The sequence below is a fragment of the Cervus canadensis genome, chromosome 23, assembly GCF_019320065.1.
Source record: "Cervus canadensis isolate Bull #8, Minnesota chromosome 23, ASM1932006v1, whole genome shotgun sequence".
In the NCBI taxonomy this organism is placed as follows: Eukaryota; Metazoa; Chordata; class Mammalia; order Artiodactyla; family Cervidae; genus Cervus; species Cervus canadensis.
The window spans coordinates 29,771,056-29,798,669 of NC_057408.1; the positions used below are offsets into that span (position 1 = coordinate 29,771,056).

Consider the following 27,614-nt stretch of genomic DNA (forward strand, 5'->3'; position numbering starts at 1 on the left):
CTATTGCTCACTTCTCCTCCTGCCCTCAGTCTTTTCCAGCATCAGGGTCTTTTCCAGCATCAGGGTCTTTTCCAGTGAGTCAGCTCTTTACCTCAGGTGGCAAAACTATTGAAGCTTCAGCTTCAGCGTCAGTCCTTCTGATGAATATTCAGGGTTGATTTCCTTTAGGATTGACTGGTTTGATCTCCTTGCAGTCCAAGGGACTCCCAAGAGTCTTCTCCCGCACTGCAGTTCGAAACCATCAATTCTTAGTCACTCAGCCTTCTTTATGGTCCAACTTTCATATCTGTACATGACTACTAGAAAAACCCTATGTCTGTTAGTCACTTAGTCATGTCCGAGTCTTTCTGACTCCATAGACTATAGCCTTCCAGGCTTCTCTGCACATGGAATTCTTCAGGCAAGAATACTGGAGTGGGTGGCCATTCCCTTCTCCAGAGAATCTGCTTGACTCAAGGTTTGAACCCATGTCTCTCGCGTTGCAGGCGGATTCTTTACCATCTGAGCCACCAGGGAATCCCGGAAAAACCAAAGCTTTGACTATACAGCCTTTTGTCAGCAAAGTGATATCTCTGCTTTTTAATATGCTATCTAGGTTTGTCATAGATTTTTTCCAGGAAGCAAGCGTCTTTTAATTTCATAGCTATAGTCACCTTCCGCAGTGATTTTAGAGCCCAAGAAAATAAAGTCTGTCACTGTTTCTACTTTTCCTCAGTTTGCCATCAAGTGATGATGCTGGATGCCATGATCTTAGTTTTTTTTTTGTTTTTTTTAATGTTATTTCTCCTGTCAAACAATAATATTATCAGGGCTTGAAACATATAGTCGCTCAGTTGTGTCTGACTCTTTGCGACCCCATGGACTGTAGCCTACCAGGTTCCTCCGTCCATGAGATTTTCCAGGCATGAATACTGGAGTGGGTTGCCATTTCCTTCTCCAACGATCTTAGTTTTTTGAATGTTGAGTTTTAAGCCAGCTTTTCCACTCTCCTCTTTCACCTTCATCAAGAGGCTCTTTAGTTCTTCTTCCCTTTCTGCCATTAGGGTGGTGTCATCTGCATATTTGAGGTAGTTGATGTTTTTTTCTGGCAGTCTTAATACCAACTTATGATTCATCCAGCTTGGCTTTCCTGGTGGCTCAGATGGTAAAGAATCTGCCTGCAATGCAGGAAACCTGGGTTCCATCCCTGGGTTGGGAAGATCCCTTGAAGGAGGACATGACAGCCCACTCCAGTATACTTGCCAGGAGGATCCTGATGGACAGGGGAGCCTGGCAGGCTACAGTCCAAGGGGTTGCGAAGGATGGGACATGACTGGGCAACTAAGCACACAGCACATTAAAGTTAATAAGCATAGTGGCACTCACTATATAGCCTGTTGTCCTCCTTTGCCAGTTTTGAACCAGTACATTGTTCCATGTCGGGTTTTACCTGTTGCTTTTTTACCCACATATAGATTTCTCAGGAGACAAGTAACATGGTTTGGTACTCCCATCTCTAAGAATTTCCCACAGTTTGTTGTGATCCACCCAAAGGCTTTAGTGTAGTCTATGAAGCAGAAGTAGATGTTCTTCTGGAATTCCCTTGCTTTTTCTACAATCCAGTGAATGTTGGCAATTGGATCTCTAGTTCCTCTGCCTTTTCTAATTCCAGCTTGAACATCTGGAAGGTCTCGGTTCATGTACTCCTGAAGCCTAGTTTGAAAGAGTTCCATCATAACCTTGCTGACATGTGAAATGAACACAATCATGTGTTAGTTTGAACATTCTTTGGCATTGCCCTTATTTGGGATTGGAATGAACACTGACCTTTTCTAGTCCTGTGGCCACTGTTAAGTTTCCCAAATTTGCTGACATATTGAATGTAGCACTTTAACAGCATGTTAGGATTTTAAATAGCTCTGCTCAGATGCCATCACCTCCACCATCTTTGTTCGTAGTAGTGCTTCCTAGACAGTACTGAGCACTCATAAATGTTAGCTGTTGTTATTTGATCTTATTTGCTTTGCTTTAATTAGATTCTAACAAGTGTAATGATTGGTTTTATAATATACACTATTTTTATTCTCATGAAATGTATATTGTTTTTAAACTCCTGAAAGGATGGAAGCTTAGAGAAGTTAAGTGATGTATTTTAATGATTCAAGTAAACAGAAAGTTGTTTAACCAGGACTTGAAATCAGGTCTTTAAATCCTTTTTATAAATACCTTTCTAACGATGAGTATCATTATCATGTTTTAGATTTAGGGTTGTGAAGAATTAGTTTGTGTAGAGAATGTTAAAAAGCAGAGACATTACTTTGCCAACTCAGGTCTGTATAGTCAGAGCTGTGGTTTTTCTAGTAGTCATGTGTGGATGTGAGAGCTGGACTATAAAGAAAGCTGAGCACCGAAGAATTGATGCTTTTGAACTGTGGTGTTGGAGAAGACTCTTGAGAGTCCTTTGGACTGCAAGGAGATCAAACCAGTCTATCCTAAAGGAAATCAGTCCTGAATATTCATTGGAAGGACTGATGCTGAAGCTGAAACTCCAATATTTTGGCCATTAGATGCAAAGAACTGACTCATTGGAAAAGACCCTGATGCTGGGAAAAATTGAAGGCAGGAGGAGAAGGGGACAACAGAGCATAAGATGGTTGAATGGCATCACTGACTCAATGGACATGAGTTTGAGCAGGCTCGGGGAGCTGGTGATGAACAGGGAAGCCTGGCGTGCTGCAGTTCATGGGACTGCAAAGAGATGAGCGACTGAACTGAACTGAGAGAATGTCATTATTATCAAGAATGTTAAAGTTGAAAGGTAGAAGAGGCAGAAAGAGTATGAAATGAAGAAAATGTATTTGGTTGGTCGTAAGGTTTGTTTGTTTTTTTCTGTAAGATGGCTCTTACTTGTCTTTAACTTCATTCAAATGAAGAAAATGTATTTGGTTGGTCGTAAGGTTTGTTTGTTTTTTTCTGTAAGATGGCTCTTACTTGTCTTTAACTTCATTCAAAACAATTTTGTTAATTTATATTGTGACAGTGGTTATATCAGCGTTCATTTAAAAAAAAAGCAAACTTTTGTTTTCTTTTGGCAGCATGTCCCTTTATTTCATTTTTAATTTTTTTAATTATGAAAAAGTAAACCACTAGATCCCACCCAGTATGTATAGGATTTGATTTTATTGTGATCCTACCATTTCATTGTGGCTTCTCCTTTTTCTTGGAATATAGGGTATCTTTTTTTGGGTGGTTTCCAGCGTCCTTCTTTTGATAGTTGTTCAACAGCTAGTTGGGATTTTGGGGCTCTCACAGGAGGAGATGAACACACTTCCTTTTACCATGCCATCTTGATTTGATCTCTTTTTTAAAAAAAGCTTTTATGCAAAATTGGTGAGTTTTTGTGTAGCCATTTTAATAGTGAAGATGGAGGGAAAAAAGCAACATTTTCAGCTTATTATGGTTTAGTTTTTCAAGAAACGTAAAAATGCAACTGAAACACACACAAAAAAAGATTGTGTAGTGTATGGAGAAGGTGCTGTGACTGATCAAACATGTCAGAAGTGGTTTGCAGTGTTTCAGGCTGCAGATTTCTCACTAAAGGATTCTCCAAAGTCAGGTAGACCAGTTAAAGTTCATAACGATCAAATTGAGACATTATTTGAGTACAGTCAATGCTACAGGACTCAGGAGATAACACACAGAATATATCCATATCAAACATTGAAAATCATCTGCCTCAGCATGGTCATGTTAATCACATTGATGTTTGGCTTTCACATAAAGAAAATGTTGTTGGTTATATTTTACATGCTATTCTCTACTGAAATGTAATGACAGTGTTTCATTTTTATTTTTTTTTTATTTTTTATTTATTTATTTTTTTAGTGTTTCATTTTTAAAACAAATTGTGATGGGCAATGTTAAGTTGATACTGTACAATTACATAGAACAGAAGAGATCGTGGGGCAAGTGAAGTGAATCACCACCAACCACACCAAAGACCTGCCTTCGTCCAAAGAAAGTAACATTGTGAATATGGTAGGATTGGAAGGGAGTGCTCTATTATGAGTTCCTTCTGGAAAACTGAATGATTAGTTCCAACTAGTATTGCTCCCAATTAGACCAATTGAAGGCAGCACTTTACAAAAAGTGTCAAAATTAGCCAACAGAAAATGCATAATCTTCCATCAGGATATTGCAAGATTGTATGTTTCTTTGATGACAGACAAAGGCTGTTAAAGCTTGGCTGGGAAGTTCTGAGTCATCTATGGTATTCATCTTGGGATTTCCGTTTATTTTGGTATTTACAGAATTCTGTTACTGGAAAACAATTTCAGTCCCCTGGAAAACTATAGAAAAGGCACCTGGAACACTTGTTTGCTTATAAAGATAAGGTGTTTGGGGAAGATGGAGTTATGAAGTTGCCTTTAAAATGGCAGCAGGTAGTAGAACAAAACGATGACTACATTGTTCAGTAAAGTTCTTGGTGAAAATGAAAAATTAGGCCTTTTATTTTTACTTAAATCCTGAAGGAACTTTTTGGCCAACCCAATATATTCCTATAGGTCCTCAGGTATAGCATAGAAGGTGGTGCCCAATAAGCACCATCTTTTATGGTGAGTCACTAAACAGTGACTTTCCTGTGGTGAGTGGGCATCCACTAAATATCTGTGCTATAAATGAACTGGTTTTACAAACAGTAGTTATGGCATTAATTGTTGTTAATGTTACCGAGTCCAAGCACATACTGCTCGCTGCATAACAGGCCAGTTAATGGAGAGACTAGGTGTTAGGGCAAGGAAAAGTGATTTTATGTTGAAAACCAACAGATTGAGAAGATGGTGAACTAGTGTTTCAGAGAACCATTTTACCTGAGTTAGAATTCAGGCTTCTTTTATACTAAAAGGGGAGGCAGCGTGCGGCTATTTGTTACAAACTTCATCTGATTCACTTATATATATTTGTACATAAATACACACACACAAACTTTTCAGATTCTTTTCCATTATACATTATTACAAGATACTGTATAGTTCTCTGTGCTGAACAGTAGATTCTTTTATTTGTGTATGTTCATGCTCAGTCGCTTCAGTTGTGTCTGACTTTTTGTGACCCTATAGACTGTAGCCTGCCAGCCTCCTCTGTCCGTGGGATTCTCCAGCAAGAATACGGGAGTGGGTTGCTATGCTCGGCTCCAAGAGATCTTCCTGACCCAGGGATTGAACCCACGTCTCCTACGTCTTCTGATTTGGCAGGCGGGTTCTTTACAACTAGTGCCACCTCAGGCCCTCTTGCTATTTATCTATTTTATATATAGCAGTGTGTATCTGTTAACCTTAATCTCCTAATTTATCCCCACCCTACTTTCTCCTTGGGCAACCGTAAGTTTATTTTCTATGTCTGTGAGTCTCTCTCTGTTTTAAGTTCATTTGTATACTTTTTTTTTTGAGTCCATGTGTAAGTGATATCAAGAAATTTGTCTTTTTTTTGCTTCTCTCTGGCTTACTTCCCTTAGTATGATTAATCTCTAGGTCTATCCGTGTTGCTGCAAATGACCTTTTCATGACTATTATTTCATATATGTATGTTAAAATATACATATGTTTGCCATATCTTCCTTTGGAGTAGGCAGTGTCAACCCACTCCAGTATTCTCACCTGGAAAATTCCATGGACAGAGGAGCCTGGCGGGCTTCAGTTCACAGGGTTGCAAAGTCGGACACGACTGGCTGAGCATGCACACACATATTCTCTATTGATTCATCTGTAGATGGACACTACCATGTTTTGGCTGTTGTAAATAGTGCTGCTATGAACCTTGGGGTGCGTGTATCTCTTTGAACTAGTTTTCATCTTTTCTGGATACATGACCAAGAGTGGGATTGCTGAATTATATGGTAACTCTTATTTTTAGTTTTTTAAAGCACTTATATAATGTTTTCCATAGTGGCCACATCAATTTACCTGTCCCCCAGCACCGTAGGAGGGTTCCCTTTCCTCCACACCCTCTCCAGCATTTATTATTTGTAGACTTTTTGATGATGACCATTAGATTGGTGTGAGGTAATTTATTATTGTAGTTTTGATTTGCATTTCTTTAATAATTAGCAGTGGTGAGTATCTTTTCATGTGCCTGTTGGCTATCTTTATGTCTTCTCTAGAGAAATGTCTGTTTAGATCTTCTTCCTGTTTTTTGACTGGATTGTTTGGGTTTTTGTGAGCTATATGAGCAGTTTGTACATTTTGGAAAGTAAGCACATCATTTGTAAATATTTTCTCCCATAGTTTGTCTTTTCATTTTGTTTATGATTTTCTTTGCTGTATAAAAGCTTTCAAGTTTAATGAGTTCCGTTTGTTTACTTTTGCTTTTATTTCTTTTGCTTTGGGAGTCTGATCTAAGAAAGGATTGCTGTGACCTAACGCCAGAGAAGCTTTTGCCTACAGTCTCTTCCAGGAGTTTTATAGTGCCACGTCTTATAATGAAATCTTCAAGCCGTTTTGAGTTTTATTTTTGTGTTTGATGTGAGGGAGTGTGCTAACTTCATTGATTTACATATGGCTGAAAGGACACTTATTTTAATGTGAAGAGATCAAATCAAGTACAGACATTGCAGAGAATACCAACTTTTCCCCGCAAAAGCCCTAAGATAAAATTAATTGAAGGTATCTCTAAGAACTTTGTGTTATATTCTGAAAATGATTAACTACATAATCCTAATGAGGGAGACAGATCATTAATAGGTCCTACTGAATAATTTATTTTCTTAAACTAATTTTATCCAGAATATCAGTTTATTTACAAAGTTTATTCACAAAGCTACTTCAAGGTAGAAATATGTTCAGAAACCAAGAAAAATTTGCTTAATCAACTTACTATACTATAGAGAAAATAGTCTCTTTTCTTTTCAGAACAGCTGAAAGATATCATGATGATGATGACACTTATGAGTCCTGTAATTCACAGAGAGAATGGAGTCCAACTGACCACATTATATCAATGAAAAATGTCCACAAACACAGAAATACCTGGCTAGTCACTGATCCGCTGCTGCTGCTGCAGCTATAAATCAGGGGTTCTGACTGCCAGTCTTTCTACCCAGTCTTAATGTACCTTAGTCAGTCAGTCAGTTCAGTTGCTCAGTCGTGTTTGACTCTTTGTGGCCCCATGGAGTGCAGGTCGCACACACCAGGATTCCCTGTCCATCACCAACTCCCGGAGCTTACTCAAACTATTTAAATCTTCCATAAATTTTGTTCTATTAATTTTAAAAGCATAAAATTAAAGGTAATGCTTTTAATTACTAAACCATGTCTCTGAAAATTCCATGTTTCTCATTTCTCTAAAATCTAACTGGAAATATCATTATGTCGATTTTGGTTTAAAAACCCATGTAAATCATCACTTTGATAATCTGTTCTTGAATTTATAAACAAAGATGATATCTAGCTTATAAATCACATTTCAAAAGTCAAAACATTTGCCAAACTTCAGTCAGTCAGTTTAGTTGCTCAGTCATGTCTAGCTCTTTATGACCCCATGGACTGCGGCATGCCAGGCTTCCCTATCCATCACCAATTCCTGGAGCCTGCTCACACTCATGTCCATTGAGTCGATGATGCCATCCAGCCATTTCATCCTCTGTCGTCCCCTGCTCCTCCTGCTTTCAATCTTTCCCAGCATCAGGGTCTTTTCCAATGAGTCAGTTCTTCACATCTAATGGCCAAAGTACTGGAGTTTCAGCTTCAGCATCAGTCCTTCCAGTGAATATTCAGAATTGATTTCCTTTAGGATGGACTGGTTGAATCTTCTTGCTCTCCAAGGTACTCTCAAGAGTCTTCTCCAACACCACAGTTCAAAAGCATCAATTCTTCGGTGCTCAGCTTTCTTTATACCCCAACGTGTATATATCCATACATGACTACTGGAAAAACCACAGCTTTGACTAGATGGACCTTTGTTGGCAAAGTAACATCTCTGCTTTTTAATGTTTTGTCTAGGTTGGCCATAACTTTTCTTCCAAGGAGCAAGCGTCTTTTAATTTCATGGCTGCAGTCACCATCTGCAGTGATTTTGGAGCCCCCCAAAATAAAGTCTGTCACTGTTTCCATTGTTTCCCCCTCTATTTGCCATGAAGTGATGGGACCAGATGCCATGATCTTAGTTTTCTGAATGTTAAGTTTAAACCAGCTTTTTCACCCTCCTCTTTCACTTTCATCAAGAGGCTCTTTAGTTCTTCTTTGCTTTCTGCCATAAGTGTTTTCTAATATATCTCTTCCTTTCTCTAGATTCCTTTAACATCAATAGAAGATAAACAAATAATGTTGTTTGATTTCTGGTTTCAGTCATGTGTAAAACTAAGATAAACTGAGAATCCTCCCACAACAAATAGCTAATAATATGAAGTAGTAGTAAAATAAGTATGACAATTTAGAAAGCCCTACAAGAGATCAGTTTACAATTTAAAATTACAAACCAATGAAAGCTAAAGTCAGTAATTATAACAAACAACTGGAATATATCTGCCAGAAATTCAGACAGTAAAATACTGAAAAAATAATTTAAAATTAAGCATTATATAAGATTATAAAACATAAATCAAGGGATCAAAACACAAAAAGCAAGATACTATTTGCTACTATAGCTGTATAGTGAACCCTTTATTTTCCTTTTTTCAAACCCAGGTGGTTTTATAAGCTAAATGTATAAAACCTGCTGAGATCAGTATGACCATGAACTAGAAAAGGAAAGTGAAAGAAAGGAAAATAAGATGCTTCTCACTAACAGATGGAACATTTCAGCAGAAAATTAGAAAACTGAATCAAGCAATTAAAAAGTACATCATGCCCAAACAGAATTTATTCCAAGAATGTTTACATAAAAGCAGTTTGGGGCCTACCTTGTGGCTCGGATGATAAAGAACCTGCCTGCAATGAGGAAGACCCATGTTCAGTCCCTGGGTTGGGAAGATCCCCACGAGAAGGAAATGGCAATCCCCTTCAGTTTTCTAGCCTAGAGAATTCCATGGACAGAGGAGCCTGGTGGGCTACAGTCCATGGGGTCACAAAGAGTCAGACACAACTGAGTGACTACACTTTTCACCTTTCAGAAACAGTTTAATGCAGGATATCTATTAGTATACCTTATTATTATATTATTGAGTGTTTCAGGGGTCCCCCAAAATGAGATGATGAAATCACAGGACTCAGAGGGAGTTGTAATCACAGCTAAGATTTATTATAAGCAACACAGTAAGTATATACAACTAGATGGTTCAGTTAGATAAAAAGGTGTAGTGGGGTCTGGAGAAATCCATATATAGGCTTTCTATTCTTCCCCTTTCCAGCCCAGGAAGAGACTCACTTGATAGTGCTTCTTTCTCCAGAAACTAAAATGAAGCCTTTTAGGAAAAAGCCCTTTGAGACTCAGAAACTGGGGGTTTTCCTGGGGGTCTGGTCACACTTTCTTTGCCCTCAACTGCCAAAAGTCTAGCCTCCCAGAAAGAGAGCAGCTGCTCACCATAAATTGCAGTGTATGAAGAGCCGTGTCACAGTGAAACATCTATGCCAGTTAGAGAATGTTTCAGAAGTCAGGTTTTCACACATTGACCAGGGCCGTCCTTGCAAGCAGGTCCTTCTACAGTTAGAGCTTCAAGCCTACTATGTTAGCTATCTCCTGCATATTAAAGGAGAAAATAATAAAAAAAAATAAATAAAAATAAAGGAGAAAATAACATACGGTCAAAAGGATCCCCAGTCTTACCAACTTTTTGGTAAACTTCAACAAACATTTATCATGTAAAGTTTTGGTAAAGTGAAATATGACTTTCTTAACCTGATATAAGAAATAGACCAAGAACTGATAACAAATATCTTACCAAATGATTAAATGTAAGAAGCGTTCTCTTTAAAGTCAGGAACAAAATAAGGATGCTTCTACTATTGCTCGGGTTAGACACTGTACCAGAGTTTCTTGTATTAGTCAGTACAAGGAAACTGTATATATAGAGGTAAAGGATAGGAATTATTTACAGATGATGATCATATAGAAAAGTCAAAAGAACTGTTAGACAAACTGTTACAAATAGTCAAGAAAAGTTAAATACAAGATTAATTAAGCAGAAACCAGTTACTATTACAAAGTTTCTATCACCAATCTAAAAATACAATGTTTAAAGAATATTTGCAGGAGTAAGAAAACTACATGAAATTTATAAATCAATCAATCAGAAAAGGTATTGATTTTAATCTTGGAAATCCAGCAATTACATGCCTATATTTCTACACTAAGAAAACTCACTTATGGGCATAAGGAGATACATACTTATTCACTTTAGCCCTGATAATAACATAAAATGTTGAGCTTGTTGTTGGGAGAATAAATGATACATTTACTCATACTGGGATACTCTACAGCAATTTAAGTGAAAGCATTTGAGTTGTGTAGATTAACAGAGATACATCTCAAAAACAGCATTAAGTTTAAAAAAGCAAATTGAAATGAAAGAATGAGGGAAGTCTTTACAAATACCTTTGATTTGCTTTTTTTAAAATCTTTTTTAAAAAGAGTGAAATAAGAGAAACTGTTAATACATGTTCAGTTTTGACTGAATACATGGATGTTTGTTACATTATTCTGCATACTATGTTTTATAATAAAAATAAAAAATTTAATTGCATACATAATTTTAAAACTCAGGCATTTAACTTTCCAGAACTGGGGAAACAATAAATAATATTAAGTCACCCAGTGCATTTATACCACCTCTTTTCACACTTCTTGGAATTCATTTACCACTTAGTGAAGTTATTTGGTTAATTCCCCCACACTGAAAAACATTTTGATGAAAAAGATCAACGTCAACTAACTCAATTAGGTTGCTAACACACTACTTTTTCAGTGGGCTTTTAGTGGGAAGGGAGGAAGAATGGTTGGGAGGGGAGGGTGGGAACGAGGAGAAATATGAATATTCTGTTATCCTTAGGGATTTTTCCTTCCAAATGTCAAACAATTCTCTGTAAAATTATTCAAAACTGTAAAACTTGTTTAGTGGCACCATTGATGTCATAAAATTGTATAAGTAGTATGTGTAACTTTATAAGAATAACATATTGGTTTTGATTCTGTTGGCTTTTTCTGTGTCATAAAAGAATGTGGTAATCTCTTACAAATTTATTACTAATGATACATGGTAGAATGTTTTTTATGAGTCACTTTGATTTGCTTACTGATGTCTAAGATTGTCAAAACTTTTAGATTTGTATTGAAATTGATGGTAGCAAGTAGACTAAATTCTTTTTTGCCAGTGAAAGATTAAGCCCTAAAAGAATATCGATTTATGTTCTATAAATCTGTTGTCTGTCTTCACAGCTATAGTTCTTGCCAGAAAAGTACACAATAACATGCTTTTAAGACTAATCTCTGAGAAGTGAAATTGAAAACAACTTTTATGAGGCAAATACCACTCTTCCTGAATAGGATGCACATGTAAAATTTCAAAGTAAAATTGAAGATCTGTGGCTAAGGAAATTAATCAGGAAGGTAGAAGAAACTCCTTGTCTTGTAAGAATTAAGTACTGTAGGTGTGTGTGCAAACTCTAACATATAGACATGCCTCCTTTTTAAATCTCAGTTCAAGTGAATTCTTATATACAGCTATATTTTTTCTTCAATTATAAATTACTGTGTAACTTGTGTTCGATTTGAAACAGATTTGACACATTAAAAATTATTAAAGAATCATACTGTTTAATAATTGAAATCTGTATCAGTGAGCCATAGTGGATCCTACAAATATTGATAGATTAGCTGACCGATAATGATTTTCTGTTTATTGAGTACTTCTAGTCTAGGCTTAGGAAAGTGTTCCTGTTAAAAAGAGTTATAACATTTAAATTGAAAGAATTTAGATGAATCAGATATGAAGTAGTTGAATAAACACAGCCCTCTGTAATCATGGTGGGAAAAAAAGTAGTCTTGGGTTTGGTAGTTCCAGCCTTTTTTATTGGCCAATATTCCTGTAAATGTGTCAAGAGGGCGATTTCTGAACATTCACATAGGCTGTCTGAATCTGGAAGTTTTGGTGATAAGAGTAGACTGGTTTTTTGTTTGTTTGTTTTTTCAAATGGCAGAGGGGGAAAAAATACAGCTTTGTCATTTTTTTCTCCTTAGGTTTCCTGAAAAAGCATCAGTGTATCTGACCCAAGTATTGCCTGTTGTGTAGTTACTTATTTTGGAAAAGCCACCTATTTTGTAACTCCCCTCTTAAAGTTTCTCGATGTGAATAAAGTTTGAAACCTTAAACCTATGCATTTTTCTATATAGGCGGTTTTATTAACCATTAAGCAGCAGCATCATTTAATTTATATGGGTTTTTAGTTGGATCTAGTTGAAAGGCCCATGGAAGAAATAATTTAAGAGAATAATTATGTTAATACCTGGGTTTCATTTCATGTGTTTGAGGTAAATTAATCAGATTGATCCTTATTCTTTGAGTTTATAATGAAGCAAAATAACCTTATTTAGCATCATCTTGATAAATGCTGGTCTTTTGTGATTTTCTCAACAGAATTTTCTCCACAGTTATTTTCAAAGTAAGTTTAGCTTTTAAGTAACTTAGTACAAGATAATACACATCTACACTAGTAAAAGATATTTAAGTACAAAGACTATAAAAATCACCTCCAATTCTTTACCCACAGTAGTCACCATTATTAATATTTTAGTTGATATGCTTTTGGTAAATAAATGTATGTATGTGTGTATGTAATATATGAATGTGTATATATTTATTTTTAATTTGGGATCATATTGTGTGTGTTCAAATGAATGGTGTTTCAGAATTGTTCCAGGTCATTTAAGATGCTTTCATGGCGTGATTTGTAAAGACTGTAGGATTTTGTGTAATATGGATATGCTGTAATTCGTTTCAGCACTCCTCTGTGGTTGTTAAGCCTTTATCCACTTTAAATTTTCTCTGTCTTGAACATTGTAAGTTGTTATTTCATCTCTTGTAAAGCAACAAAGCCTACCATTTTCTCTCCAGTTGAGTCTGTCTATCTCTTCTCATTTACCTCCCTAGGTAAATTCCTAGGCAGATTTGAAATAGATAAAAGCTTTTCAGTTATTTTTACTCTCCCCTTTCTTCCTTTATTTAAGCAGAGACTTGAAGGATAAGGAGTGAGTCAAACAAACAGGATGGAATCTTCCATACAAAGGAAACAGCTTTATTTGTCAGGATATCAGAGAGCTTGCCAGTCTCCTCCTGTCCATGGAATTACCCAAGCAGGAATACTAGAGTAGGTTGCCATTTCCTACTCCAGGGGATCTTCCTGACCCAGCAATTGAACCCATGTCTCTTGTGTCTACTTGGTAGGCGGGTTCTTTACCACTGAGCCACCTGGGAAGCCCCCTTCTTCCTTCAGGCTGTAAGAGTATTGTCTACTATAAGGAAAAATCCAGATCATGGTGAACCTCAAGAAAACTGATTCCCAGTAAGCATCTCATATATATATATATATATATTGATCTTACTATTCTCCACTTTGAAGAGGACTTGATTTACCTAAATATTCACTAAGGGCTACCATTCCAGTCTCTCTTTAGCGCCTAGGCACATCAGGCTCTCTGATGTCCCGACAAGTAAAGCTGTTTCCTCTGTGTGGAAGATTTCATCCTATTTGTTTGACTCACTTCTTATCCTTCAAGTCTCTTCTTTTTTTTTTTTTTTTTTTTTAAGTCTCTTCTTAAGTGTTATGTGCCTGAGAGGCTTTCTCAAGAACCCCCATTATTTTTCTGTCATATCACCCCATTCATGACTTTAATATTACTGTTTCAGTTTGTGTATCTGATGCTGAAACTCCAATGCTTTGACGACCTGATGCAAAGAGCTGATTCATTGGAAAAGACCCTGATGCTGAGAAAGAGGACAGGAAAAGGGGACAGCAGAATGAGATGGTTAGATAGCATAACTGAATCAATGGATATGAGTCTGAGCAAACTCCGGAGATAGTGAAGGACAGGAAAACCTGACTTGCTGCAGTCCACAGGGTCCCAAAGAGTCAGACACGACTTAGCAACTGAAAAACATAGATGTATAAGCATTTACCATATGAACATACAGGCATTATCATATAAATAACTCACCCCTATCTTAAGTTCTTTAAGGCAGAGAACTTGCTTCTTCTGTTCAACATTCTGTGCCCATCTCCAGAGTTGAGGACCCTGATGGAAGTTTGTAACTTAAAACAACAAACTAACATATATTCATGTTGAAATTATTTAAGTACTAGAGAAAAGTGACTAAAAGCATGAACATTCTTTTCTCCAGCTTCCTTTTGAGTGTCACTTCCTCCTCCTTGCCCCTCATTCATTCCCCAAAGCTCTTGAACAGAATTGCAGAGTATACAAGCATTTATTTTTTGTTATGTCACCCTTTCACTTAGAAGTCCTGTCAATAAATATAAATAATTGAATGAGTAAATGCTAGGTTCTGTCAACCATTCATAGTTCTCAAGAAGCTTATGGTCTAGTAGGGCAGATATGCGTAAGGAGAGATGACTTGTGAGTTGTGGTGATCATGGAAGTGTGTCTGTTCCCAGGGATAGCTATCCAGTTTGACATTCTTTTTCTCTGCTGTTGCTCGTCTATATAGTGTAGCAAGCTGGCCTACTTCTAAGTTCTGTTCTTGGTACTTGTGTTGAATACATACTCAGCTGAAGCATCTTCCTCAAGCATGTATCTGTCCTCCCATTAAATCTGATATACATTATTTGTACTCCCAAGCAGTTACCTGTACATGTTATATTTGGTTCTTACTGATTCTTTTATTTAAATAGCTTTTAAAATCGCTTGATGTTTAATTCTTAGTTAAGTTAGAGCTCAATAATGATACTATTATTTCTGTGACAGTGGTCTTCTTTTCCAGCCTCTATATGACTTCTTGTGAATTCTGTAGAAATCTATGTTTCTTAAAAAGAAAGAATGACTCTTGCTGATACCTTGACCTGGCTGCTTTTTAGGATGAACACCTTAGTAAGGATTGTATCTTCACAAGCAATTGGAGACAAATTGCACTAGTTTTACCCTGCTGTTTAACAGAATGCAGGTTTTCTCATCTGGGAGATCTAGGTCACTGACATTTCAGACCCTAAATGAAATATAAATTGTTCAAGTTCATTGGTCTTCATTATTTCTAGATATTCTCAGACTGGAGACAACTGGAAACTGCTTAGGACTGGTGAAAACCACCCAAGTCTGTCTACATAGTCATCACCACCTGTAGAGATGAAGTGACACGGATTATGGGCTAATAACAGCTGCTTACAATATGCACAGTGCTTTATAGTTTTCTAAAATTTTAGTACAATTTTTCATCTAATATTAAATTATTTAATCTGCATCAAGTCTTACAGGGCTTATGGTCTGGAGAACTGAAATGGGTGGCTTGAATTAGCATGTCAGTTGGAGAGTTGTAGGAACTTATTTTGGAGAAGAAGGTAAGGCCTAATCATTTAGGAACTGTGATAGATTCTAGACTTTACTTGATGCCTGAAGTCCAGTCACGAGCTAGCTTTGCCATCTTCAGATTCTTTCCTCTTGCTCTTTTGCTATTGAGCAATTTGTTTTATGCTTATATTATCTAGTAAGCGCTATAGTAGCTAGTTTCCATAGATGGCCCTCAATGAAGGAAACATGCTTCACAGTGCTCATGCTTTCATGTTGGATCTGCACTTAACTCTCTGACTCATTTTAACTAACATGATGTAGCTGAAGTGATGCTCGCCTGTTCCAGAACTAAACTTTAAGACAGCCTGAAGGCTTCTGTTTTTGCACTTTGGGGAGTAATGAGCCACCATGTAAGAAGTCTGGCTGCCTTCTTGGAGTTTCTGTGTTCAAAGACTACTTGAAGAGGGAGCAGCACTGAGAATACCTTCAGAAAGATAGAGGCCCCCACCACCTGGTTTCCCAGCTGAGCTCCACCCTTTCCCACAAAGGTGTTAGAATTGTGAGTGAAGCAGTCTTGGACAGTCCAGCTCCAGCCATCACATGAGAGACTGTTAGACTAATTAAACAATATTCAGAATTCCTCAAGAAAATGACTTCTTGATGTCTCCACATATTGCTGTTGTTCAGTTGCTCAGCTGTGTCTGACTCTTTGTGACCCCGTGGACTGCAGCGCACCAGGCCTCCCTGTCCTTCACCATCTCCTTGAGCCTGCTTAAACTCATGTTCATTGAGTCACTGATGCCATCCAACCATGTCATCCTGTCACCCCCTTCTCCTCTTGCCCACAGTCATTCTCAGCATCAAGATCTTTTCCAATGAATTGGCTCTTCGCATAAGGTGGCCAAAGTATTGGAGCTTCATCTTCAGCATCAGTTCTTCCAGTGAGTATTCAGGGTTGGTTTCCTTTAGGATTGACTGGGTTTGATTTCCTTGCTGTCCAAGGGACTCTTTAAGATTCTTCTCCAACACGGCAATTAGAAAGCGTCAATTTTTAGAACTCAGCCTTCTTTATTGTGACATATATTAAGATAAATGTTAAGTCACTTAAGTTTCGGGGTGCTTTTTTATATAGTATCAGATAAATAGGCTTTCCTGATGGCTTAGTGGTAAAGAATCTGCCTGCCAGTGCAGGAGATGTGAGTTTGGTCCCTGGTTTGGGAAGATCCGCTGGAGAAGGACATGGCGACCTACTCTTCTGGCCTGGGAAATCCCACTCTGGTGTCTTCTCTGGTTGCAGAGTATGGGCTTTAGAGCCCACGGGCTTCAGTAGTTTCAGCTTTCAGGTTCTGGAAGCTTAGGTTCATTGGTTGTGGTTCACAGGTTTAGTTGCTCCATGGCATGTGGGCTCAGGGATCGAACCCGTGTCTCCTGCTTTGGCTGGCAGATTCGTTACCACTGAGCTACCAGGGAACCTCTGCAGTTGCTCTTGTATTCAATAGTCATAGTAATCTTTCCTAGCAGGTTATAAAGATCTTTCTTTTTTTTTTTGCTTGTAGTATTTCTTTATGTGTACCATAGTTTACTTTAACAGTTCCCATTGTTGATAGACATTTATATTCTTTTATGTCTGTGTTTTCCATATTGGAAACAATGATGTACAAATACTAATATATCTCAGGTAATTTAAACTTGTACTCCGAAATGGTTTTACCAATTTATGGTACTGCCATCCTTGACCATGCATTCTTTGGTTGTTATTTGTAAGGGTGAGAATAGTCATCTTTTAGTATTCAAATAGAAAAGCTAGAAATATACTATGCAAGTGCATGTGTGCTGAGTCACTTCAGTCATGTCCAACTCTTTGCGACCTTATGGTCTGTAGCCCACAAGGCTCCTCCGTATATGGGATTTTTAGGCAAGAATACTGTAGTGGGTTGCAGCCCTCCTTCAGGGGATCTTCTGGACCCAGGAATTGAACCCACATTTCCTGTGGCTCCTGAATCACAGATGGATTCTTTACCATTGAGCCACTGGGGAAGCCCATGTATATTACATTAGCAGCAAACATGAATTCTGGTGTTAGTGAAATGACTTTAGAAAATTTTCAATTTATCTGATGATTTAATAAGGGAAAGAAAAATGCCCAACACATTCTCCCATATCTAAACTTAATAAGCTTTTGACATTTTTTTTCCTCAAAGGAAACTAGTGGAGAATCAAGTACTGCGTCATAAGTATGAAAGTTGTGTTTAAAACATTAAAAAATTTAATGGGACTTAAATCTCTTTCTACAAATGCATCAATAGAGGAGATAGTGAAGACTGCTGGAAAGAGTATGAACTTTACAGACCTGGGGTTTCAATCTAGCTCTGACACTTCAGTGTTGATGTGCTATGGGCTATGTTGATGTGCTATGACCCTGTATATTTTTATTCATTTAAAAGACTAGTTGGAAACATATGGCAAAGTGAGAATACAATTCTTTAAAGACTATATGGGTTAATACTACCTGTCATAATGTGCATCCATTATTCTATTTGAATTTTGGTACCAGGACTAGAAGTTAATCCTTTTTGTAGATCTGTAGGTTCAAAAATGACAGAATTCAAAAATGGAGTGCTAGGATTAGAATTTTAGGTCATGAACTTTGTAGCCTCATGTTCTTTTGGTTCCCTTATGATTAATTCTTGGTCTGTTTCCCTGTTAGTATTTGTCTAATGTTACACAAAATGTTTAGTTCCTGCTGCTTTGTGTGAATAATAAATTGTTGCCTTATCCATTTTCATTTAGAGGTTACCTCAGGTGGAAAAGAATTTGTTATTCAGAAGACAGCTAAGCTGATAATATTTTTATATTACAGTGATCCTCAAAACTTGTATGAAGTTACCAGTTTTATTTCTGAAATAGTATGACCATGTAATTGTGATTCAGTTCAGTTCAGTTCAGTTCAGTTGCTCAGTCGTGTCCGACTCTTTGTGACCCCATGAGTCGCAGCACGCCAGGTCTCCTTGTCCATCACCAACTCCCAGAGTTTGCTCAAACTCATGTCCATCGAGTCAGTGATGCCATCCAGCCATCTGATCCTCTGTCGTCCCCTTCTCCTCCTGCCCCCAGTCCCTCCCAGTGTCAGGGTCTTTTTCCAGTGAGTCAACTCTTCGCATGAGGTGGCCAAAGTAATGGAGTTTCAGCTTCAGCATCAGTCCTTCCAATGAACACCCAGGTAATTGTGATAAGAGTCCCTCACTTGAGGAATATAAAGAATACTGATGAAGATTTTTGGTTCTGTGAGAGAGATAAATTATAATTGGTGAACGTGTTTACCATCCTTGTAGGAATGCCAAAATAGCACGTATAATAGAAATGAAGACAAGTCATAAAGTCCAGCTACCATGAAGTCCTTAATGCCCAGTTTTGCTTTATGCTATGAATTTGTTTAGAAAGAAAGAAGGTTTGATGCATAAATAATGCTGTTGTTTAAAATTACACTATCTTAGACAAAATCTAGTTGCAGTTTGAGGACCTTAGAAATTATCTTGAATTCTGTATAGTAGTAGACTTATTTAATTTGTGAAACCAAGGTTAGGTTGGTTTGTAAGACCTTCAGAGGACTGTACCAACTGCAGCTCTAGAAATTATTTTTCTAGCTCTAGATCTTTTATTACTGTTAATTCTTTTATTGTTATTTAGTTGCTAAATCTCTTTAAAATGCAACACACACACCAATGAGCTTACATCTTAGAGTATTATAGGCTCCTGAGAAATGCCTTAGGCATGTAACTATCTTATTTTTCATATTGAGATGTGGAAAAAAGTTTATTTCCAATTTGAAGAACTATTATTATAATTCCCTTTATAATAATCAAAGTGCAAGAAATATAGATGAAGATATGTTCAGTAAAGACTTCATTATTTTTTAGCATGTTTAGTGACAGATTATAGACCATTAAAAAAAATATTTTTTTAAGTTGTAAACAGTTTCCAGCCAAGTCCATTTCTTATCTTGATAGTTGTGTATAGCTTTTGTTGTTTATAGAAATGTGTCAAATGTGAAGGTGACATAACTGTTCATTTTTTTAAGTTTTTAGATTATTTTTAAAAGATTTTACTTTTGTTGAATAGTTTTACATTCACAGCACTGCTAAGAGGAAGGTGCAAATATTTCTCATATACACTAAGAGGAAGGTATAAATATTTCTCATATACACTCTGCCCCAACTCATGCATAGCTCCCCTGTTTTCAACACCTCCCACCACAATGATACATTTGTTACAATTTGTTAAAATTGATGATCCTGCAGGGAAAGGTCATAATTACCCCAAACCCATGATTTTACCTCATGGTTCTCTGACTATTGTACATTTTATTGGCCTTGACAAATGTTTAATGTCATTTATTCATCATTATAACATGATACAGAGTAGTTTTACTGCCCTAAAAATCTTCTGTGCTCCATTTTTATATCCCTCTTCTCCCCTCTACCCCGGGCAGCTTTGTTGTGGTTGGTTTTCAGTCACTAAGTGCTGTCCAGCTCTTTACAAACACATGGACTGTGGCAAGTCCGGCTCCTCTGCCCTCCACTGTCTCCTGGAGTTTGCTGAAATCCATGTTCATTGAGTTGATGATACTGTCTAACCATCTCATCATTGGCTGCCCTCTTCTTTTGCTTTCAGTCTTTCCCAGCATCAGGGTCTTTTCTTACAAATTGGCTCTTGGTATCAGGTGGCCAAAGTATTAGAGCTTCAGCATCAGTCCTTCTGATGAATATTCAGGGTTGATTTTCTTTAGGATTGACTGATTTGATCTCCTTGCAGTCCAAGGGACTTCTCAAGAGTCTTCTCCAGCACCACAATTAGAAAGCGTTCATTCTTTGGCACTTACAGCATTCTTTATGGTCCAACTCTCACATCCACACATGACTACTGGAAAAGCCGTAGCTTTGACTATATGGACCTCTGTTGGCAAAGTAATGTCTCTGCTTTTTAATACACTGTGTTTGTCATAGCTTTTCTTCCAAGGGGAAAGTGACTTTTAATTTCATGGCTGTAGTCACTGTTCTTTGTGATTTTGGAGTCCAAGAAAATAAAATCTGTCATTGCTTCCACTTTTTCCCTCTTCTATTTGCCATGAAGTGATAGGACCAGATCTTAGTTTTTTTTCATGTTTAGTTTCAAGCCAAGTGTTCATCTTTGTATTATCTCCATAGTTTTACCTTTTCTTTAGTTGGAGTCATACTGTAGGTAGCCTTTTTAGACTGGCTTCTTTCTCTTAGTAATGTGCACTTAAGGTTTCTTGGTGTCTGTTCATGGATTAATACCTCTTTTTTTTTTTTTTTAAATTAGAGGATAATTGCTTTATAATGTTGGGTTGGTTTCTGCCATATATCAGCATGAATCAACTATAGGTATACATATATCCCCTCCCTCTTGAACCTCCCTCCCACCTTCCACCCTGTGCCACCCTCTAGGTTGTCACAGAGTACTGGCTTGAGCTCCCTGCATTATACAGCAAATTTCCACTGGCTATCTATTTTATATACGATACCTCCTTTCTTTTTAGTACTGAGTAACACTGTCTGAATGTACCAATTTATCCGTTTACTTACTGAAGGCCATCTGAGTTGTGCCCAAGTTTTGGCTATTATAAATAAAGCCATAAAGCTATAAAAATATCCATGTGCACTCTTTTGTGTGGGCATAAGTTTTCAACTCTAGGTAAACACCAAGGAGGGCAGTTCCTGGAGTGTATGGTAAGAGTATGTTTAGTTTTGTATGAAGCTGGCACGCTGTCTTCCAAAGCGGCTGTGTATTTTGCGTTCCCCCAAGCAATGAGTAAGAATGCCTGTAGCTCTACGTACTCACCTGCGGTTGCTGCTGTCAGTTTTCCAAATCTTGGTCATTCTGATAGACGTTTAGTGATTTCTTGTTTTAATTTGCATCTCCCTGATGTCACGTAATGTGCAGCATTTTCATTTAACTATCTGCCATCCATATTTCTTCTTTGGTGAGTTATTAAAATCTTTGGCCCATTTTTTTAATCCGACCACTTGTTTTCTTTTGTTGAGTTTTAAGAGTTCTTCATGTATTTTGGCTAACATTCTTTATCATGGGTCTTTTACAAGTATTTTCTTCCAGTCTATGACTTGCTTTCTCATTCTCTTCACACTGTCTTTCACAGAGAGAAGTTTTTAATTGTAATGAAGTCCAGTTTATCAGTGATTTCTTTCATGGATTGTGCCTTTGGTGTTGTATCTAGAAACCTGTCATCATACCCAAGGTCATTTAGATTTTCTACTATATTATCTGATAGGAGTTTTGTATTTTGTGATTTACATTTAGGTCTGTGATTCATTTTGAATTATTTTTTTGTGGAGGATGTAAGGTCTTTGTCTACATGTATTTGTTTGCATCTGCATGTCCAGTTAGTCCAGCAATACTTGTTGAAATGACTGTTTGCTCCATTTTATTGCCTCTGCTTCTCAGTCAGGGATCTGTTGACTGTATTTCTGTGATCTATTTCTGGAATCTATTGTATTTCATTGATCTATTTATTTGCTATTTTGCACACTATCTTGATTACTGGGATTGCTTTGCATCTATAGGTCAAGTTGGTAAGTACTGACATCTTGACAATATTGAATCTTCTTACCCTCATTGGAGTATCTGTCTATTTATTTAGTTCTTCTTTGATCTTGTTCATCAGAGTTTTGTAGTTTTCCTCATATAGATCTTATACATATTTTCTTAGATTTATATCAACTTTATTTTGGGGGGGTACTAATATAAATGATTAGCTTATATTATGACATGAGTTTGAACAAGCTCCGGGAGTTGGTGATGGACAGGGAAGCCTGGCTTGCTGCAGTCCATGGGGTCACAGAGTCAGACACGACTGAGCGACTGAACTGAACAGGATATAAATGATTATTGTCCGACTCTTTGGGATCCCATGTACTGTAGCCCACCAGGCTCCTCAGTCCACGGAATTTTCCAGGCAGGAATACTGGAGTGGGTTGCCATTTCCTTGTCCAGGGATCAAACCCAGATCTCCTGTGTCTGCTGCATTGTTAGGTGGATTCTTTACCACTGCGCTGCCTGGAAAGCCCAATGTAAATGATATTGTGTTTTTAATTTCAAGTTTTACTTATTAATTGCTTGCATATAGAAAAGAGATTGACTTTTTATTTGAACCTTGTATCCTCCTTGTTATAATTGTTTATTAATTCCAGGAGGTTTTTTTGTCCATTTTAAAATATTTTCTACATAAATGATTATGTCACCTTTGACTAAAGCATGTATTATTTCTTCCCAGTCTGTTTATTATTTATTTCCTTTTCCTTGTTTTATTGCATAAGCTTTACTATTTTTTTTTTTTTAAGGGGAAAGCAAGTTTATTTAGAGAGATACACATCCTATAGGTAGAAGGTAGTCTTTCCCAGAAGGTGAGAATGGCCCACTACCCTTCTTTATCCTGTTTTCTATGAGATCTGTCTCTTAAAATTTTCTCTATTTTGTTTGTTTTTCAGCTCACCAAAGCTCATCGACAAGGTCACATGGTGAAAGTAGATTGGCTGGACAGATTGACATTTAGAGAAATAGAAATGATAAATGAGGTGGGTTGTATCCCTCTTTTATCTTTCAAAATTTTTTGTCCAGAATTTTAAATGAAAAATTGTTTTTAAAAATTATTTATTGTCATGTATCTTTCCTATGTGAGATATTGAGGATAACTTCTAGTTGTGAGTTCTATGCTAATAAGAGGAAAACTTGAGTTATCTACCTTTCTTATATTTTAGTGTTCTTCTGAACCCTGAAATAAGTAGTAGATATCTCTGATTCAGATGGTAAAGAATCCTTCTACAGTGCAGGAGACCTGGGTTCAGTGCCTGGGTTGGGAACATCTCTTGGAGAGAGTAATGGATCCCTACTTCAATATTCTTGCCTGCAGAATTCCATGGACAGGAGCCTAGTGGGCCACAGTCAATGGGGTCGCAAAGAGTTGGATACAACTAAGTGACTAACACTTCCCTTTGACTACTTTGCATCATAAATATCATATAAGTGAAGCCCATGTTAAGTTTGATACTTCACTTGTAGATTCTCTCTTTCTCCATATGGCAGTTTATGTTCAAGTTGGATATGTCTGTCAGCATAATATCAACACAACATCTTTACTTCAGTTACCTTAAGTCATCATTAGCAGTTCCTCCCCCCAGTTAAGATGCTCCTTCTCTTAGGCAGTACATGTAGGACTGTGCACACTTAATGAAGTTACATGGTTCAGATAATTTGTGTACTTCCTGATCTTGTGTACTGGTCCTGAATTGGTTTAATTAAGACATGACTTTAGTGAAACTCTTTACAAAATTAGAACAACAAAATTTTCTGTTCATTAGCACTGATATACTAGTTGTTGGGCCTAGAGATCAGAAATAGCAATTGTATATTAATCACATTACGAGAGAGGGATAACAATTTTGTGATATATGTAGCTAATAGTGATCAGCATATGGCACAACTGACTTAATTTTTGTTCTCTGAACACTTTTTAGCAGGAGGAAGAGAGAAATTGGTCATTTTATAGTGAACACTTAGAAAAATTGAATTTTAGCATTGTGCATTTTTAAAAAACGAATTAGTAGTGTCTAACAACAGTTATATTTAGTATGAACACTGGGTATCTTTTCTAAACTTATTCATAATATATTCTCATATACTGAAACTGGAAAAAAAATTTACTGTTTTGAATTTTTATAGTTGTCACATTCCAAAAACAGTTTAATCGAAATGCTTCTATTCATCACTTACTTACCCCTGGGTTTAGAAAATGTAACATTAGCGCATACTTTGCCCAGCCTTTTTCTCACTCTGTCCACACTCTTTAAAAGATAAGAGGCTAACAGGCCATTACCATTATCATAATGGGCTTATAATATGCTTCATAAAGCTGAACAGTTTTAAGTGACCTTCTTAGATCCTTGTGATTATATAACTATAGATTTAAAGCCATTTTTCAAACTGATTTGGGTTAGAACTAACCACCCTTTAAGTTTCTTTTTTTTACTTCATTATTAACATAATATTTGCTTTCTAAAGGGAATACAGTTATACACACAGCCAACATTTTAAATGTTGGGGAAGAATAACTGTTCCCCAGTGTATTTAAAGTGTATTGATAAAAATTTACAAATGATTACAAGTTATTTTAAGACCATTTATAAATTGTCAAAAACTTGTAAATGTTTTATCTGTTAAGCTCAAATGACCTCTGTCCTTAGTTACATACTTTGTTTTACCTTTGTTTTTGTTATATTAGCTTTTATATTTGGATTAGTCCATAGGGTTTAAGAGTGAAATGTTCTTTGCTTAAAAGTTTTAGAAATACAAAAATCTTATGTTTTTTTGAGATAAAATAATTTTCCTGCAAATATATACTAAATACCTTTACAGTGTTATGTAATAAAATTCATACTACTGAAGAAACCAAAAATTTCATTAAGTTTGATGAAGGAGTTACAAATGAGTAGTAGGCACTTCTGGATAAGGCAGTAGTGAAATAGTAGTAGTATATAAAAAATAGTACATTTATAATAATGACATAAACATTTGTTACATTTTAACTTGTATTTGATGGATTCCATGTACTACTGAATTGGGAATAAGATACAAACTGGTGTTAAAGAAAATCATTTTTCATAATTTTTTTCTTTTTTAGAGTGAAAAACGAAGTTCTAATTTCATGTACTTGATGGTTGAGTTTCGATGTGTCAAGTGTGATGATAAGGAATATGGTATTGTTTATTATGAAAAGGTATTTTCCTTGGAACTGTTTATGGTCTCTAAGGTAGAGGGGAGGGGAAACATTACAAAAAATTACTATTGTTCCTGCTGGGATGAATTATTTGGCTACAGGATGGCAGTAGACAGCTGTCAGCAGCAGCTGTTTATATATATACAAATCAAATCATTTAGCTAGAACAAGATTACAAAAGCTGATCATTCATGTAATGCATTTCTGGGTTACAGAATTCAATAAATATGCAAGAGATTAAAAACTTTTTGATTATTTGTTCTCTAAACTGGCAAGTAGGACATTAAAGCAATAGCTTCATTAACAATTAGTATCCACTTGAAAAGTAAAAAGAGGGTATCATATTTTTTATCTGTTAGGCTATTGAATGTTAAGGGTATGTTTGTATATAAGTATGTATATAATGTGTTGAAACTGTATATGTGACCCTAAACATAAGTATGCTTATAAAGATCTTTTAAATGTTCATTTATTTATAAAGTACATGCAAAATTAAGAAAACCATGTTATCAGTAGTCTGAGTGGTAAAAGTATGCAGTTATGAATTTGCTCTGGTTTGTTCATTACCAAAAGAAAGTGGTTGTGTGTTTGATATCTAGCTACTTGAAAAATATCTGTGCTTTAAATGCTTATTGGTGGGTCTTCATTTCAGTACTACAGAAATAATAGTATGTGGAGTTCAAAAGCACATAAACTAGACATCTTCTGTTATTGTGAAAGTACTGAGACAAGTGCTTATGAGGATGGTGTAAGTCAGAATCAGTGTAAGTGAGGACAGACTTTTGATACATGACAGAATAATATTTCTTCCATCATAGAGCTAAGTTGTTCGTAAGAAGTAGTGCTTTGAAATTGCATTTACATGTTAGTGTTATTTGTTAAAGTTGCCAACAAGTGATTTTTTTTTAAATACATGGTTTATAGCTGTTAAATTACTATTTGAAAGATGTTTTCATAATGAAGGTTTAGGATTTGCATAGTTAGTTTGTGATCATATTTCTGGTACTTTGCAAGGTTATATATATATATATATTTTTTTTCCCCTTTATCTTTTACCCCTTCCTTTAGAAAAAAGGTTAGAAAAAGTTAACTTGTTTCAGCTTTTTATTTTATAAATTATATTCTCTGGGGGAGGGAAAAAAGATAGGAAGTTAAACTATTTAACACTGTTTATTCATTAGAAAAACTGTTAAAAAGAAAGGGTAATGTATGTGAGTGAAATTGTTTTGTTACCAATACATTTTAATAAAATCACGTTTTTAATTTTTAATATATGTAATTTCATTAAAAGCAATATTTCCCACCCATATGGAGTTTATATTGCAAAAGCATGCTAATGGTGATGGTATTTTCAAACACTGGAGATGTGAAGGATCTTTTGAAAGATAGCTTTGATAATAGATGAAATAATAACAGAATAGAAATTAGAAGAATTTCAAGTTTTTTGAAAAGGTTCTTGACCCCTTTCTAACTGCTTCTTGAAAATTGCCCATAAATTAATGCCTGTATACTTTTCCTGTCATATTTCCACTTAATGTAAAGATTGCTGGGCCAGTGCATTGACTCTAATGGAAATAGACTTTCTTGTCACCTGTCTTCTGTGACAGATAGCCTTAGTGAAGATTACTTGTCACAGTTGGGTTGATAAATGTGTTTTTTGGTGTTGTGACTGAGAACCAGCCTGTTAAACAGCAGCTGTGGGAATTTGTGGTTTTCTCTAAGACTCAATTACTGAACCTAAAGTCAAGTCACAATACTCCCCCTCTTTCAGTCTCCCCTGATTTTGTTACACATATGTAAAATTGAAAATGTACTAGCATTTGGAAGTTGACAGAAAAATTTGATGCTAGGTATACAACTGTGAGGAAATGAGTTTCAACCTAAATTAGTTTACCCTTTTCCGGGATGTATGCAGTGACATTTATTAGGCCAAATTACCTTTCTTCCCTTAATTGGGTAAAAATAAAAGCCGGAGTTCTTCAAAAATGATAATGCCAACAAAATAAGACAGTTTTATTTCATAAGAATTGATCCTTGTTATTATAGCTTGCATGGTGTTGAGTAAGTGTCCTCTGAGAAGCAATGCTGCTGAGTTTCTAGTTGGGTATAACTCTGAGTAATGTTGACCCACATGTAAAATTCTACTTTTCTGAGTGGAACTTAATTGTGGTAATTTGAAAAATTACCAAAATCTGCTAAGTGATTTTTGCAAATAATGTGACACATCCATTGTGCCATATTTTAATTATACTCTTTGATTTTTTTGTTGTGAGTTTTAAAATTAGGACATATTATTTTGACTCAGTCATTATAAACAAAGTTTAAAACAAAATCCTGACAAAGATAGTCTACTAATTTTCCAGACATTATATCTCTAATAACT

The 27,614-nt window shown here is 36.2% G+C and overlaps 1 protein-coding gene across 1 annotated transcript in view; it reads left to right on the forward strand.

The window, feature by feature from the left end:
- Positions 1 to 27,614, forward strand: part of PIK3C3 (phosphatidylinositol 3-kinase catalytic subunit type 3) — a 164,489-nt gene that overhangs the window by 39,351 nt on the left and 97,524 nt on the right. Inside the window, exons 5-6 of the mRNA XM_043443924.1 lie at positions 22,947 to 23,033; positions 25,136 to 25,231. Coding sequence (XP_043299859.1) covers positions 22,947 to 23,033; positions 25,136 to 25,231 — 183 coding nt within the window. The remainder of the gene's footprint in view (positions 1 to 22,946; positions 23,034 to 25,135; positions 25,232 to 27,614) is intronic.